Source organism: Pezoporus wallicus, unplaced genomic scaffold, assembly GCF_028554395.1.
Source record: "Pezoporus wallicus isolate ANWC-B61680 ecotype Strahan unplaced genomic scaffold, APGP_CSIRO_Pwel_v1 contig_6354, whole genome shotgun sequence".
NCBI lineage: Eukaryota > Metazoa > Chordata > Aves > Psittaciformes > Psittacidae > Pezoporus > Pezoporus wallicus.
Genome location: NW_026638688.1, coordinates 2,627,467 through 2,644,509, shown reverse-complemented (window position 1 = coordinate 2,644,509; position 17,043 = coordinate 2,627,467). Strand labels below are relative to the sequence as shown.

The following is a 17,043-nucleotide window of genomic DNA, read 5'->3' as shown; positions in this document are numbered from 1 at the left end:
GAGCCTGGCATCTCTTAAAATGCCGCTCCCCAGCTCCCCAGTGGTGTTGATTAGGGATGTATTTTTTTGCTCATTGGCTTGTACCATGGCAATACCCTGTGGTGTTCTCTCCTCTCTTCACCCTGAAGCACATACTCAAGAGCGTCTGTTGAATGGCAGCCACAAGATACAATCAAATCCCAACACAGAGCACCCTACTCCTGCTCTTGCAATTGTCCTACTGATCAGACCTTTGCTGTCATGTTATCTCTGTAGGTACATGTCTTTGTTGTAGCAATGTCCAGCACGATTTAGCATCTTTCATCCAGATCAATCCAATTTCATGTCACATGCTTAGCTGCATCTGTCATTTTACCTTTTCAAGTGTACTAGCTCCTTGGCTGTTAGATGTTTAGCCTCCCCGAGATGGATGGAGTTTTGCAGTTCTTCCTCTCTGAGACAGCTCCTGTCTGACACTAACTCACTTATAAACTGTTACGGCACTGCAGGTCAGAATTTGGTCCCTGTGTTTATTCCTGCGGGGCAGCCTCTCTCGAGTCCTGTAGACCAACAGAGCATCCTTAAAGCCGAGTATTGATCATTTCAGCAGAAGAAACAAAGTGGTTAGATGAAAGCAATTCAAAACCACTTTGTGCAAATGTTTCTGTGACTCCATAACCCTGTATCATGGTTAAAGCAGATCAAATTACTTTGGTATCAGAGGTACAATTGTGGGCCCAGCCTTTCTTTTCTGTTCTTCCTATTTTCCCAGATATGCCCCTACAGAGTTAACGGAGTGTGTTTCTACAATAAATATTCCCATAATAAGGCCAAAATGTGGTTTTCATCAATCATTTTATATCTGCTCCAAACCTGTCACACCAGTGTGTGTGCTTACAGCAGCTCAGGAAAAAAAAAAATATGCAGACAAACCAGAAATAAAGGCAAGAATTTGAATAGAAAACCTGAATTTTCTATCACCAGGAATAGTCAGATGATTATTCTTTGTGTCTTGTACAGTGGCAAGTGCACAGTCTCCAATGAATAAATAATTGCAGATCCAGGAAATGAGATTATTATTCCCATGAAGCTATTGAAAAGGAGAGCACACTGGGTCCTTCAGACCTGCTTCCTGATGCACAGACCCTCATTTGCCTACAGAGCACACAAAACCTGAAGGACAGGTCTCATAAAAAAGAGCCTTATAATTGCAGTAGAAGCCCAGAAACAGAAACACTTTGATTGCAGGAACATGTCCAGGCTGAACCTTGTCATTTCACAGGCCAGATGCATTGGAAAGAACTCCACTGGGTAATCACAGAAGTGAGGATGGACTTCTGCGTCCTGCCTCTCAGCCGTAACCATGCTGTAATATAGTTGCTTTTGCAGTCTAATTGCTTTTTCTGCAGGGCTTCTTCCTATTGATTCTGCTTGTGTGGATTTAAATTGTTTGCGGGTTGGGTCTGCATCTCTGCTTCTGTGCTAGGCAGCTCACGTGGCAGTTCTATCTAAGAGACTTTAATGATGTCTAGATAGCATCACTCCCTGTCCTGCGCCTATGTATTTGATTTTAGGAGAGAGGCTGGATCAGATAAGTTCAGAACATCAATAAATACGCGTATTTTGTTTGGTGACACTTGTTCAATTTGAATCTTTTTCCCAGGAAGCAGCTTGTGTTGTGTCATTTTTTCAGAGTGCTGTGTAAATGCTCTGCATCTGCAACTGTCGAGGATGGTGCCATCCCATAGCAGTGCCATCTGCTCATTCACAAAGTGCTTTTTGCGTAGATAAAAAATGTGAGGTATTACTCATAATTAGGCAAATCACATGCTGTGATCTGTGATTGATTTGGTTTCTATTGCTGGCTACCTCGCAATATGTCTATGCATCCGTAAGTATTGTCTACATATCAGCATATGGATGCAGATGAATCAGAGACATGAATTCTTTTTCCTGATCCAAACAGATGGAAATGTTTTCCCTCCTTCTTATTAGCAGCAACTGAATTTCTGTAACACCAGGGGCCTCTGCTAGGATCTTGCCTATGTTTCGTGCTGTACATAAGTTGGCATGGCCATTTATAATCTAATACAAGGAGTAAGCGATCCATGACATGCAGCAAAGGAAAGCTATAATTTCAAAGTGATGTTCAGAGATAGGCATGTTATTAGCCTTCTTGGAGAAAAGTATCTGGGTATGTAACTTGGCATTATGCAGTGCAGTAACAGAATGCCTAAAAGGTTCTGTGAGCATTGTAGAACCCAAATGTCTTTGCTGCATTCAGAGTGGCTTTCTTAAGAATTATCCATATGTACTCTTAAATGTGTATTGACCTCACTAACTACCCTAGCTTCTAAATGTATCTGGTTGTGCTATGGTCCAGGTAATGTTGGTAGTATGAGAAAGTAACTCAGAAATTACTAGTTCTGTATAATCTTAATATCGTCTCCAAGTGGGTTTTATAGATAGTGAGGTATGATTTACCAGCAGTTTCGAAAGATGTTTAAGGCAGGCAGTAGGTATACCAGAAAGGCCATGAAAATGAACACACCGGAACAGAGGTCTGCACACTTGTCTGGAGTAAAAGTTATGAGCAGTGGAGTAGCTATATATTGGATGATTTAGAATATTTTAAACCCCAGCAGAGCTCTCTTCTCTTCCCTCCCTCTCCCCTATGGTCCTGTGCCTTTCTACAGTGTGTTCTCTTCAGTAGGAGATCTGTCACCACTGGACTCTGACAGTAACTAGGATAGCCCAAGGCAGAAAATAGGCTGTAACTCAGCACAAATCCATAGTCCCGCTGCTACAACACCTCCTATAGCCAAGGATCAGATCAGTGCAAGCTGCCATTGAGCAACAACTGCTGTTTGGTATTTCTGCAGGAGAAGTCAAGTAAATTGAAGCGATTATTGAATACTTGGTTGATTTTTACTGGTCGTAGTGATCAACATGTTGAAAACCTGGGACTGCTGTTCTCTTGTTTAAGAGCATTACATTTTCTTGAGTCCTTAGTTTGGGAGAGCCATTCCTCAGTGATGCAAAGCACACATTTAACCAACTCCAGTATAACATCTTTGGGTGAACTCTTGAGTGCAGTGAAGTGCTTGAAGTGTTTTCAGAAGTATTTGACAAGTTGTGCTGTTTTCTTCATTTCAGCTGTTTTTCACTGTTTTTTCTGAGGGTATCTTGCCAGAGGACTCGTGGTGCTGAGCATGCTTTAATGCATCGTTTTTTTTCCAAAGCCAATAATGCTCAGTTCAGTCCTATCAATACAGAGTTTTGTGCATGTGCAGCAGCCTTCAGACATTACAAATCCAGTTTTCCTACCCCCATGGATACTGAATAAAACTCCAGCATGCACAATTGCATTTTATTTTTATGTGTATGTCAGTTTCAAGTCATCTGTGGTTTTCTGCAGAAGTCAATGAAGTATAAAAGAAAAGAGCAGAGAAGTCGAGGCAGATACAACGTCTTGGAAGTCTCTTTGGTGGTGTTTGTAATGTCAGCAGACATGGTGTAATTTAATTTTCAGAAGAATTTCAGCTGCAAAGCAGCTGATGAGGCATCTTGTAGGTGCAGCCAACTCTCAAAGCACCGTGTTCATGAGATTATTACAGGTATTCTTCTAAAGAGAGAAACTCACAGATTGCCAGAAATAAATCACTTTAATGGCTACAGACCCCCTTGGCTAGCTATCCAAGAGCAGAACCCAGTCATATAGATCTCACATCACAGACCTGCCTTCTTTGCACTTTAAAGAGTTAGAGATGGAACTTCTTTGATGCAACAGTGGGAAGTTTACCTTTTGTTTCTATTGTTATTAAAATTAACTTCAGGAAATGCTGGGGGGGGGGGGGGGGGGGAGTGCTGGCATGGCCATTTATAATCTAAAACTGCAATAATTAAAACTCCAACATGTGCACTGTCTATGCCATTAAAATACATCACATTGGGTAGGACCACAGTATTTTCCGAGCTTCATGGCAATGTGAAGTGTATCATTGGAACACAGCACATGAAGTTAGCTCATGATACTGTTCTTATGTCTTTAAGTGTCAGTTGAAGGTCAGGGCTGCATCTGCTCTGTTACTGATCCAGGTTACATGATCTGGGCTCATTACTCTTTTGAATAGTTTGTTTCCTGGAAGAAGAGGATGCGGACTGCATTTTGTTATCTCTGCACTGGACCTATTGCCTCCTTCCTAAAAGTGATCATTTTTAGGCGCAAATATAGCACATTCAGGGACATTTTGTAGCATATGTTTTAATCTGTTTGTTGCCAATTCCATGTATGGTTTGCTTTCATTCTGTGAAAATCTTTTATTGTCAAATCGGAAGTTTTACTGAAAAAGAATTTGGTTGCATTAACATTATATTACACTGTTTGAAGGACAAAATCAAGATCAAAAGAGATTCAGTGATTAAACAACAAAAAGTAAGTTCAAATCATACTAAGGGGTGTTTTCAATCTAACACCTAGGGATTTAGCTACATGATTAACATTTTTGGTGCTAGAAGGCTTCTGTGCAAAATCCTATTCTTGCTGTGGTGAGCTAGATTAGAAAGAGGAGGCGGAAGAGCTATAGGGTTTACTTTATAAATAGAAATGGTAACAGTTGGCTTGCAAGTTCAGCATGCAGTCTAGATGTTCTGTTGTCATAGATGAAGGCCAGGCTGGTCTTCCAGGTGGGATCTTGGATACGAGGTTCACTAGATACTCCCAAGTTTGTCTTCACAGCCAAAGATAGATGCTGTGCAGTGTTTCATCTGCTTGCTTTTCCATAGGTGTGCAGTGTCTGTACAGTGTCCTGGTGAGCTTTGCTGTGATTCACGGTGGTGCCAGTTCCTTGGTTACCGATTCTGAAGGTTTTTTGTTGAATTTTTCCTCTCTGTTTTATGGGGGCAGCTCTGAGGTTCTCAAGCATGAGACACTCCCCACAGGAGTTTCTGCTCTCAAGGCAGGAGAGGGGGAAAGAAATGCACACTCGCCCTTAAGGTGTCTGTATGTGTTGACAAGCTCCACTCTCTGTCATCTCTTTTCCAGGCTAAACAAACTTAGCTCTCTCAGCCTTTCTGCAAAAGAGAGATGCTCCAGTCCCCATGAGCAAGTTCATACGGGAACATGCAAAACTGGGTCAGGGATAGTAATATAAGCATGTGTGTCAACTGACCAAAACTGACAGAGTAAGGGTTAAAAAGTCAAGTGCCCTCTGACAGCCCAGCTGTTACAGAGCAGTTTTGCTTTCTCTAATGTCAGCAAAAAGTACAGTTGAGCAGGAAAATGATGCTCTCAGTGGCTTTTCCATGGACTACTTCTTGCCACCCTGGAAATATTAAAGCTTAAGCTTTAATGTGTTAGTTTTTCCCATTACTTTGTCAAGCCTGCAGGAAATCCACCATTTTCATTATTTCCACAAGTTTCACTTGCACTTCCTGTGTGAAGTGTTTGAATCCACAGGATCAAATCAAGCTCCGTATGACCATCTGATTTACAAACACATTGACTGTGATGCATTATTTTAAAATTGCCTTTTAAAATCTGAAAGGATTTCCAAATACTTTTTAATAATTCCCTAGAACAGTGTAAGGACATGTGTTAAAGTATTGAATTTCCTTAAAGCCAGCATTTGGGATTGCTCCAGCTGCAAATTAAGGTTGTCAGTCAAAGTGCTTTTTCTGGTTTAGTCTCTGAGTTTTTAGCATCTCTTCCAAAGCCAGCCAAAGGAAGCAGCTATTGAGCTGTTAGGACTTGTTTTGCCATGTGTTTAACCTAGCAAAAAATCAGCCAACAGATACCTTTTGTGTTCTGTGTTTGACTGGATACCTCGCTGCTTAGTCAGGAAACAAGCTATATTGTTTTGACATGGTTTTGCACTTTTAACCTTCTTTTGCTGCTGCATATGTCCAGTGTTTTAATATGTTGAATAGCTGTGGCAAATTCTTTTGTGAGTCTGTAATTTATATAGTTAAGCCATTAGGTTAATGAGAGGCTGGAGGAAGAGTCAGAATGATGTATTTACTATGTGGGATTTCCTGCAGAGATGAATAGGAGATTCGTGGTGGGCTGGAAGTACATAACCAGCCCAAAGAGTCCATAAAAGATCCCAGCTTCACCTGCCCCTAGAAATGGAGCTGCAGCCCAGAGCAGGATGGGATCCTCCATTGGTGTCCTGCAAGGGAAATGTTTGAAAGAAGTCAGAAGCAAAGAGGAAAACAGAAGGGGAAAAAATGAAATGCATCCTAGTCCCATTGAAGTCTCTACCTCAGTTTCTTCAGCCACATAATCAAAGGAACCACTGGAAAGGAACAATAACGAAAAATAGTGTTGGAAGGAAAGTGACCACTGATTTAATCTGCACAGTTGCGTAAGTTAAATTAAAGGCTGTAGTTCAGTGCAGTGTAATGGGGTGGCTAAAATGGAAGGCAACTGGGACTCTTCTAATGCAACACAGTTAACAGAGGGTTCTTATCAAGAGGTTGAAGTCATAACAGCTGAGTGTGGGCATAAAGAGCAAGTTGGGGCAGTGTGTGGGTTGGCAGCAGCATTTACTCTTGAGGAGCGTGGGGGAAACCTTGTTGTCATGTTTGTGATGAGACAAAGAACAAATGACAGAGAAAGAGATTTCTCAGTATGTCAGATACCATGCAGGCAGTGAAATCTGCTGGGTTGTAGTGTGATCAGAGAGATTAGATGTATTTTATCTCAAATGTACTTTTCTGAGGAACACAGGTAAACCTTTTGGAGAGAAACAGGTAGACAAAGAGAAGACGGTTATTTTCCCTACTTTTCTGTACTCAGAAGAACGTTTAACCCAGTTTTCTATTCACTTCCATTTTCTTTGCATCAATTCCAAGAGTAAAATGCATTTATTCCTTTAATGTTATTTATTTGAAAGATTTAGGAATGGATTGTTGCATGTTAGATTTCAGAAATGTGATGTGTCTCATACTTACAGTGTTATAATTAGAGTCAGGTGTACTTATTTATTGCATTCTAACTCTAGGTCTATCAAGTGTTATGACAGTTTATGAAAATATTACTTCACTCCATAATCATTTTTATTTTGGTGACGATGCCGTATTGATCTAGATTTCCATTTATGTGCATCAGCATATTTAATTTTGTCTCATGACAGCATGAAAGTGGAAGGTTTTGTCGTTTCAGTTATAATTCCTAAGTATTTTAAGAATTTTTTAATACTATAATTATTTTTTCCTGTGTGATTGAAGGAAGCTGGCAGGCATCACCCAGCTTGCACAGAGGAAATATTTTTTAATGTTCAATGTATAAGAAATGTCTTGTTGTTATCTTTGTAAACAGAAGATGATGGACAGAAAAGCTGCAGAATTTTCAGTAAAAGAGGACGGTTTTTTCAGCTCTTTTTCATTTCTTAATGGAAGAAGAATTATGGAAATGAGAGCAGGCATTGCATTAAGTGCTTGAAATATTCCTTCCCTGCAGACCAATAAAAACATAACTTTTCCATTAGGGAAATTCAGTTTTTTGAAGGCTGCATGAATCTGAGCTCTGAATCAGTGAATGAGATGACTATGCTGGGATAAGCATTTCAAGGTCTGATTATGTACTTTAAGTCTTTCGTAGGTGGATAGCAGCAACTTTTCCTGTGACTCTTTTTATATTAACTACTTGGCTTATCTTTCAGTACTTCTGTAGTGCAATCTCCGGGTAGCAGATCAGTAACAGAGTTTCAAAGCCATGGGGATTGAATGATTCCTAGCTGAATTTGGACTTTTCAAAACACTCTAGGTCTTTGCATAACTTCATAAACAAAAGTCAAACACTGCAAGTCAAAATTATGGCCTTTCTGTGCTTCATATGACATGTTTATAGTGGTTATGATCTCACCTATGATAGATTGTGCAGATTATAGCTGTCTGCCTTTAAAAATATCCTTCATCTGTAATTGCGAGATGAAAATGTAGCAGTAAACTGCTATCACTGGGGTGTTCAAATTAGGTCCCTGATCAGGGCTGTGGAGAATTAATACCAGAGCAAGTGGGTATTCAAGTGAAGCCATCGTTTTTCTGTGCTGTTAACCATGAAATAGTAACCAACATAAATTCCTACATTCTAAAAGATCACAAATAAAAATGAATAAAAAAGAGCAAAATCATTACGAGTCATTACCCCTGCTCCTTACTTCTTATTAATCGTATTTCAATTTCATATCCTATATTATCTAAGCCGTCAAACATATCACAGAGGTATATAAGGATGATTTGTCCTCATTTAGTGTATGAGGAGACAGAGACACTAAAAGCTTCTGAAACTTGTCCAAGATCTGGGAACTATTAAGTAGAATTCTTTCTTTCTGTTATTTTTATTTAGTTGTAAATAGTCTGAATGTAGCCATAATGCTTGTTATAATTGATCAAATAAATCCCATTCCCCCTTTTTTTGCTGAAGGGCTGATCCCGTGGGTGTATGCAGCATGAATAGTTAAGGCAGTAAATGTGACTATTGGGAATATTTGGTCAAAATATGGGCTGGTTTTGTTTGAGTTTTTTGAGGTTTGTTTTCTGCAAGCACTGCTGGGAATAGTTTACTTATCGCTAGAAGTGTTCCTTGAAGCTCTAGTGCACCCCAGGGCTTCCATGAGTGCATTCCTATGATCCCGTTCTGGTTTATATGCAAACAACCTAACCCTTCTGCCACGATCCAGAAAAATCTGTGCAAATATTTGTTATGATACTTATAAATTCAGGTGTCAAGGAGAACACGTCTGACCTAAAGATCCTCTGTCACCATCCTGATTATTCATTCCTAATGGTAAGATTTGAAAACACTGGAAAAAGGCTTTGGTGGAAGAAGCACATGGACATAAAATGCTCAACTTCTTGCTGATTTTTTCACTAGTTTATCCCCTCTGCCAATCCTATGGCTTAGTCAGTTGATGAATTTAATCAGCTGCCTGCTCTAGACATTATTAAGAGATATCAGCAGTGAATTTCCACCTTGCACATTAGATTTTTGGCTGATTTAAGTTGGGGTCACCCTGTGCTGGTGCTGTAGGTGGTTAATAGCCCCTGAGAAACCAGCTGGGTGGACTGGTGGAAAACACGAGTTCCTGGGAGTCTTGGATGTGTTTGCACACAGGAGGAGCCAGATGGTTTTCTCTGTGGGTTTTCTTTGGTTTCACTCTGTGGGAGAAGTACCTGAGGTGGATGCTGCCAGGTAGTTGTGTGAATTCTTAGTGTGTTAACAGCTGCTCTGGCTCTTCTCTCAGAGGTATATTTACAGCATAGAAATGAAAACTAAATAGAATTCTGTGCGGTGAAGTTGGGAGTGGGGAAGACTTCATGCCTTGTATATCTCCTGAGCCGGTGGGATGGGTCTGGTCGCAAGGTGGCATCCCAACCTGGAATCTGGTGGTGGCACATGCTGCATGGTTTATAAGTGCTTTGAGATCAAAGGCACTTTTTACATGTTAATAAGGTTTTCTTGTTCACAGCCCTTGGGCATGGCTCACTCACATGGCCATGTGGTAGGCACCACAGCCACCACAGTCATCTGAAGCTGTGTGTAATATTGCGGATTTGACTCTAAATTCACTGCTGCATCCAGCCAGCCTCCAAAAACACCATGACTTTTGGGAAGCTTAGGTCAGGTCCCATATGACCTGCATGTTTCAAAATAACCGGTTGGTTGGCTTATACTGTCAAAGCCAACCATCCCTAAAATAAGGCTAGTCTCTGGGACTTTATCTGGGCCAAACAGATGTGTGGACTGTGATTTTATCCTGGACAATAAGAATTAATTCAGGGTAGGCCTGCACCTAAACCACACACCCAGTGCTGGGGCCATTAACAGCAGCCCTGCAGCATCAGGTTCAAGCTCAAGCTGCCTGGTCTCAGGCAGCAACCCCCATCTCACGTGCTTACTCTCATGCTCTTGTTCCAGGGCAACCCACTGTACTTCCAGTCTGCCAGAAATGTGACAGTGAACATCCTCAATGAGAAGACTAAAGTCCTTACTCGCCTCGTAACAGGTAAGGAGGGGAAAAAGCTGTGTGGTAAAACTAAGGAGGGATGAAAGCGGGTGTGTTGTGGGATGCTGTGCTGGCTTTAGGCAATGCGCAGGAGGAGAGCCCAGGTTTCTCATGAAGTACAAATGAAAACTTCACTCCACTTTGTAGAAACAAAGCTAGGTACATGAAAGCCGTGCTGGAGAGGCAGCTGGCTGATGCTTTCTGGTAATGAAGCAGACCACTGTTTTCATTTGAAAGCCAATGTAGAGACAGAAAGGTTAGTTGTAAGACTTCAGGGTCAAGGAGAACATCTGCAAGCTGACATTTCTGTTGTAACAGGCACAGGCTTTTCCTGAGACACTTTTAACTTGCCTAAGATCTTGGGAACTCCGCAGACTAACTGTGGCTGGGCTGGGACTTTGCAGTTCAGAGCTCTCTGTGCCCTTCTGCTGCTGAAGGATGCTCTCATGCTCTCAAGTGTGAGTGTGTTTGATGGGAAAATGGGTGTCTCATAAATCCCCAGTGCACAGCAGCCTTTGAATGAATGCACGTGTAATTTGGGTTGGAAGAGCCTAATGCATTATATATATTGTAATATATATTATGTACATGATATAGGATCGATATTTATACATTGAGATTTTTCTGGGGGCCGGGAGAAGTGTTGCTGTGTGGCAGAGCCTGTAATCCATAAACATGTTGTTTCTACATGAGATTGGGTTGTTTGGTTTGCTTATATAACATCTTGGCCTCTAGTCACAGTATTAAATAATTAAATATGCAGCTTCAGTAAGCAGTGATTTAAGCAGCACGTGTGAAAATTGCCTGGAGGAAGGAAATAAATTCAACCCCAAGGTCCCTGATTCTCACTTTCAGAATGAACATGTTCAGTTTGTTTGTTCTCCCTGTATTTTCCAGAGGGCATTTGGTTACTTAAGCACCTCCATGTCGTGAGAGCTCGGGAGGATGTGGTCAGTGATGTCTCTCCGTGTGGTGCTCTAGTTATTGAGCTCATTTCTGCGTTCAGCAGCAGCTTTGATTTCAGAGCAAAGCAAAGAGGTGGTCCCGTGTAGTGCATGCCGCAGTGATGTGTAGGGAGGCAGTTAATTAGCAAGATGGAAATCAAACTTAAAGTACTGGATTTTCTCACAATGGCTGCAAGAGTTCTGAAGTGTTTCCAGGGATCTCAGCATAGCCTCACGTTTCTGTAGTGTGAGCCATGCACGATCGTGTGTGCCCTGATACCAGTACAGATGACCTGTGCAGCAAAACACTGTGTATAGATGGAGTTTGAAACTGCCTATGAGAAAACACTGGCTTTCAGGTATTATTTCTCTTGTCTTTTGAGAAATGAGAAATCAGACATGAAGATGGCCAAAGCTAATGCAAAGCTGGTCCCCTGCCCTGCACAGTGCCATATTCCAGGGAGTCTGTGGATTGGACTGAGTTGCACAGGGCTGTTAGGTGGTGACTTTTCCAAAGTTCAGCCTCAGTCTGTAACCAAGGGGTCTGCTCTTTGCAGCCTTTGAGCCGCAGATCTCCACAGAATTGCTATTCAGGCAGCTGATGTTTATCAGGCTCCCCAACAGAACACATTGCCAGAGGCTCTCCAGCACTGCGGTGCGCAGCAGCCTGCAGGAGAGGCAGCAGAATTGAAGTAAGAGCAATGAAGGAAAGTTTAACTGATCTAAAAACTATGAAACATGGGAGGCTGCCGTTCATCTTGGCCTGCAGTTGGTTCAAATGGTCTAAAAGAAAAACATTTGCTTCTGTGGTGGGGTTTGGTTTGGTTTCTTTTATATTGGACTGTGCATGACGCTGATACCATTCAAGTCCAGGTATATTTAACAGGCAGGAAACCAGGAGTCTTTTACTCCACAGCATCAATCCAAGCAAAATGGACTCAAGAACTCCTGATGTGTCTTAGAGCTGCACCAATGGTTTCAAAGCGTGGCTGAGTATATTCATTGCCATTTCACATGTGGATCTGCCTTTTTGTAAGAATTTCATAGCTATCCCAAGTTTAATGGTGATTTTATGACAAACATAAACATTAACAAAAACATAAGTAGAAAAAGTTGAGAGGTCGTTATTTGGGTAGAAAATGGTGCCCTTTCCTAATGAGATGTCACCCTCTGAAAAGCATGGACCTCCCCGTTTGATGTGTCAGGTGCAGTTTGTTTCTGCAGGGCTATTAGGACAATCTCAGCAGATGGGTTTATTAAATGTACGAAGCTACTATGTAATTTTCTTACACTTTTCACTAAAAGGTTGTGCTTCTTCCCTCTAGGTCCCCAAGCAGTGGAAGCACACAGCCAAAAATTTGAGGTGAAAACCCTCTCTGGAAAATTGCTGTTTTCTGCAGATGACAACGAAGTGGTGGTTGGAGCAGAGAGATTGAGAGTTTTAGGTAAAATATTTTTCACTAAATCAGTCTTTTAATATGCACCTCTTCAAATTCTAGTATGGTTTTGCCTGACTTTCCTTCATGCTTCTTTTGGAGATAAAGCCTATGGCTGTCTTTATTGCTTTGAATCTTCCCCAGGCAGATAATGGCCAGGAGTTTGTCTGAGAGGTTTCTTAACTTTCACAATGTGTTATTTCCCCTCCAAAAAAAAACCCTACCCTGGAAGTGGTTTGTTTGGCTTAGTGAAGTAGATTTAAAAGCATCTTTGGAAACTGATGAACTTTATGTCTTGTGATGAGGGACAGTGAGGAATCATTCTAAGGAGGCTTCTATGTCTACAGTCACTGTGTGTAGGGAAACCTCAGGCTTCGTGGTTTTGATTACCATTTTACCAGCTCCTCTTTCATTCTAAAGCAAACACAAAGCAGGAACCTGCTGGGAAAAAGTCAACATGAATTAGGACCCAGTGTTAATTTTCTGAAGAGTTTGATGGCCTTTATGTTAGCTGTTCTTACTTAGCCACATGGAAGAGCATGTTGTGCATCTCTGAGCCATTTTCAGCTATGCTGTTGGTAGGGTTAAGTGTCCTGTGCATGGAAGGAGAGTCCAACCTTGCCAATGCCACCGTTTCCCCATCTGACTTTTGAGACAGACAGGGCATCTGGAGCAATCCTGCCTGTGCAGGATCTGCCTCCCCTGCTGTCCTTCCTGCTAGGCTTTACATCTGTCGTTCCTAACAAAAATGGGGACACAGTTTGGGGTATGGGGGTTGTTTATTGTTTGCTTGGACTTTTATTTGTAATTAGAGAAAATAAACAGTTACGATAATTGTAAAATTTTAAGTGTATTTGATAGTTAATGAAATTCCTTCTCAGAAACTTGAATTCTCTTGCTCTCCAGTTCGATCTGTGCTCTTTGCTTAGTCTGAGATTTGTTTGTGAATTATCATGTAGGACCAGACTGGGTAGCTCAGTACTGCTAAGCAGTTAGCCACATAGCAGTGCCACTGATCCCTGTGGATGCACTGGTGCTGGTTTTCTAATGGCTTGATTTGGATGCATCTTTAGTAAGCTCCTAAAAGGAGAAAGATCAGTGAAGGAGCTTAGAATGATACATAGTGGTTTTAATTATTATTATTTCTACGTATTGTATAGCATATTACTAGTATATGGTGTGTAATGTGAAGGAGCTTAAAATTAGCACCTCAGAGTCTAACCATCAGAAATGGGGCTTTGTGTCCTGCCCTTAGTGGTTTTTGTTACCTGATGTCTTGCTATTCTAGATGGTTCCTGTTTGAGGACAGGCCAGGGGTAGCTCTTTGCTGGCTGCTGTTGTTACATGCTGAACTAGTTTAGTCACCAGCTATACAACTTAGGTGAGTTTTATAGGATAAACGTTGATCTTCACAAAATTAGCAGTACCATTTTTAGCTAAAACCTTTGAAAAGTTTGTTCACCCTTCAGAGCTGATTACCTCGGCAGTCTTTGTGCAGGAGAGATGAAGTTAGAAAGCAACAGTTTCTAAATGTTTTCTTGCAGACCTTAAAATGAGAGAGATTTATATCACTGGTTCTTCAAAAAGGCACAGAAACGTTTCCTTACAAGTTACAAGTTCTCCTTTTTACATACTTACAAAAATATTGCTTTTAATTTACTTTGTCCTTTGAAGAAACCAGCAATTATTTTTTATAGTTATTTTGAGTTTCTGCCTTTTTTTAGTCTCCAGAATAAACATCATCAAGACTACTGCTGACCACTGTAGTTCATTTTCATTTTTGTCTGCAACTGAGTGTTTCTGGGGGGTTTATTAGGCCTATGCAGACCTATCAGAAAAGAAAAAAGTAGAATGATACTACTGGTGGTGTTGCATGGCGAGTGTTCTGATGACCTTGAGCTGAAATGCTTTCAGAGTTCATTCTTGGCTTTGGTTTTCTCCAGCTTTGCTTCCCCAATCTAATTTTATCTCCAAAAGTGTTTGCCATGGCTGTTTGCCATGCTGGGAAGTGTTACACCATATGTTCATATTTCTTCCAGTGTTTTTGTCTGCACTTGAGGCTGGTCCAACTTGTACTACACAAATTCCTTTGACCATTTCTCCAGTGGTCGGCATCTCAGGTGCTGTTGGTATGTGTCTGCTGACACCTATCTGCGCTATGTAAATAGTCTCAACTTGTTATTGCTGAACACATACTTGTTATAGAAGGAAGTGATGTCTGCAGTCTGGCATGAACGTCATCTCACAAAGGTTAGAGCAGCAGTTACTGGGGTTGTGGCTGGCTTTTAATCGTGTTAATGATAATTACTTTTTTCTTTGTGCACTCTTCAAAGTTGATTCCGAAAGTTAGTTTTACACAGTAAATGAGGAAGCACAGTCATGAGGAAAGAGGTGCTTTCCTTTTTTGAAATGGACTCTGCTCTGGGGAGCCAAGGGATTTTTCAGCATTAGCAAGGCATTAAAAAAGAGAGGAATGCACAGTTATGGATAAAACCTGTACAAGTAGGACATGTGCTGCATTTGATGGTGCTTCAAAAAAATGCACAGCATGAGTAGTGCAGATTACCAAATGAAAACACTTTTTATTTTAATTGTGGGGAGTTAGTCCTGTTTATAATGAGTAAAGGACATAGAAAGACAGAGTTGGTCCCTTCTGCTTTTCACGCATGATGTAATTTAGAGTACGTCAATGATTTTATTTGATTTAGTGAATCCAGTTAAACCTGTCATCATAGGAGAGCTTGGAGGATAACGGGAACTTCTGTTTGAGGACAGGGCAGCCCTCTGAGCCCTTTGGCCGTGGTCAACTCTGATGACAGTCTACATAACCTTTTCCAGACACAAGCATGAATTCCCTCTGCCTTGCCCAGAGCCAGCCAGAGGCCCAGCATCTGCATTCGTACAGATGACTCAGAAGAAGCTCATGTTTGCCTGCAAAAAGTCACGTAGAAACTGAGCCTTATACCACATCTGGTCTGCCCTTTTTCTTCAATCTTATCTGCCAGTCTCCTCCACTCTTGTGGTGGCACATTCTCACTGATAATGCCCCTTGCTTTTACAAGCTCCATTCCTGCAATATCTGAGCACCTCATGGTCTTTTAAAAGATACTACAGCAAATCTCAGAGCCGGTCTCATTCCTCAGAACCACAACTCTGGTTTCACAAGGCTTAGATTTTGAAAAGGAAATCTGTCACTCCTCTGCCTGCTAAACAGCACCATGGTGCTGCACATGGTGGTGAGCGTGGGGTGAAGTGCAAACCGCTGCAGTGGCCGTTGCCATGGTCAGCCGTGCATTTTGGTAAACACCACACAGATACAAGCTAATGCCTTGCTGGATGGCCCCTGTGGGCTCATAAACACATTGGGTGTGCATTGCAGGAGGTGAAAGAGCTGGTCCTAATTGAATTCATATGTGGTGCATCATACAGCTGTTCCCCTTCCTGCCTCCTCCCTCCCTTCAGAAATGAAACGTGTTCAGAGCATCTGAAAAATAGTGTGTGAGAAATGCTCTTTAGTTAAAAGAGCATTAACAAATAACTTTGATATCTATTAATTACCATTTTCATTTAATAACATATTGAACATTATAGCATCTATAAACAAAAGACAATCATAAAGCATTATTCCGACTGCTAATTAGCTCTATTTATTCTCCAGATTAGTTTTTAAATATGCCCTCTAGATGCCACTTGATACTAATTAACAGAGTTACAATATTATCTCTATAGTAAAGCGTTTTTAATTAAATCTAAAGCAATTTAAATTAGCATGAGTTTTTACAGAAATTAAACTGTGGTCAGATGCTTAATTTAGCCTTATAAGACAACATCTGATGACATGGGGGTGTCAGTTCCCCCAAGGGCCTTGACATCTTTTTTGGAGCTTATTTTCTGAAGTTTGTTTTCAGGGACACTTGCCAGTACACTCTGGTGTTTAATATTTATGATGGATTTAACCAATATTTTGGTTTTTAAGGCTGAGCATTGATGGGAATCCAAGGCATTGCAGTGAGCTGAGATAAAAACGCAAAAGACGCATTCCTGCAGCTTAACAAGCTTTCACAGTCCCTGGCTTTGCGTGGTGGAGGAAGGTTTGTGTGGGAGGTAGGATTGCATGGGCTGAATGCTGTCGCGTTACAAATCAACCACGCTTTTTAGCCATTCTTGAGATTACCATTTTGCTTTGCAATGAGGCTAGGATTAATCATAAAACCCACAAGGTCCCTTTTCTGTCATAGAAGAATGCAGAGATTGCTTCAGCTGTGGGTCCTTGAAAATGTGCCTCTCACTTTAGACATTTATACCACTTTTTTTCTACTACAGCCTAATGATAAAAATTTGGCTAAAGCCTTTCCCTGTGTCAAACTCTTCACTAAAATAGCTGTATTTAGTGTGGGGTAGGATGCCTTTCGTCTCCCCAGTATAAAGACTGCAGGAGCTTCTCTGCAGGACGTGTGTGACCCATCCTCCACACATTGCACTCCTCCCCAGCACTATGGCTGGCCAGAACGTACCTTTGATCTCGCCAACGCATTGCATGCTCTCTCTTCAGGTAATTAGCCAGTAGCTCTATTTCTACCTCGTAGCTTTTTTTCACTTTAGTATGTTCCATCTGGGCAATGAATCATGCGGAGCATGCAAATGCTGACCACAGGTTAGACTTCCAGGAATGTT

At 41.3% G+C, this 17,043-nt stretch overlaps 1 protein-coding gene across 11 annotated transcripts in view; it reads left to right on the top strand.

Annotated features, from left to right (window-relative positions):
- The window catches only part of SGCD (sarcoglycan delta), a 325,796-nt gene that overhangs the window by 266,948 nt on the left and 41,805 nt on the right, over positions 1-17,043 (top strand). For all 11 annotated transcript variants that reach the window (XM_057411983.1, XM_057411980.1, XM_057411982.1 and 8 more), the window contains 2 exons: positions 9,902-9,989; positions 12,259-12,378. In XM_057411983.1, the coding sequence (XP_057267966.1) occupies positions 9,902-9,989; positions 12,259-12,378 (208 nt within the window). The remainder of the gene's footprint in view (positions 1-9,901; positions 9,990-12,258; positions 12,379-17,043) is intronic.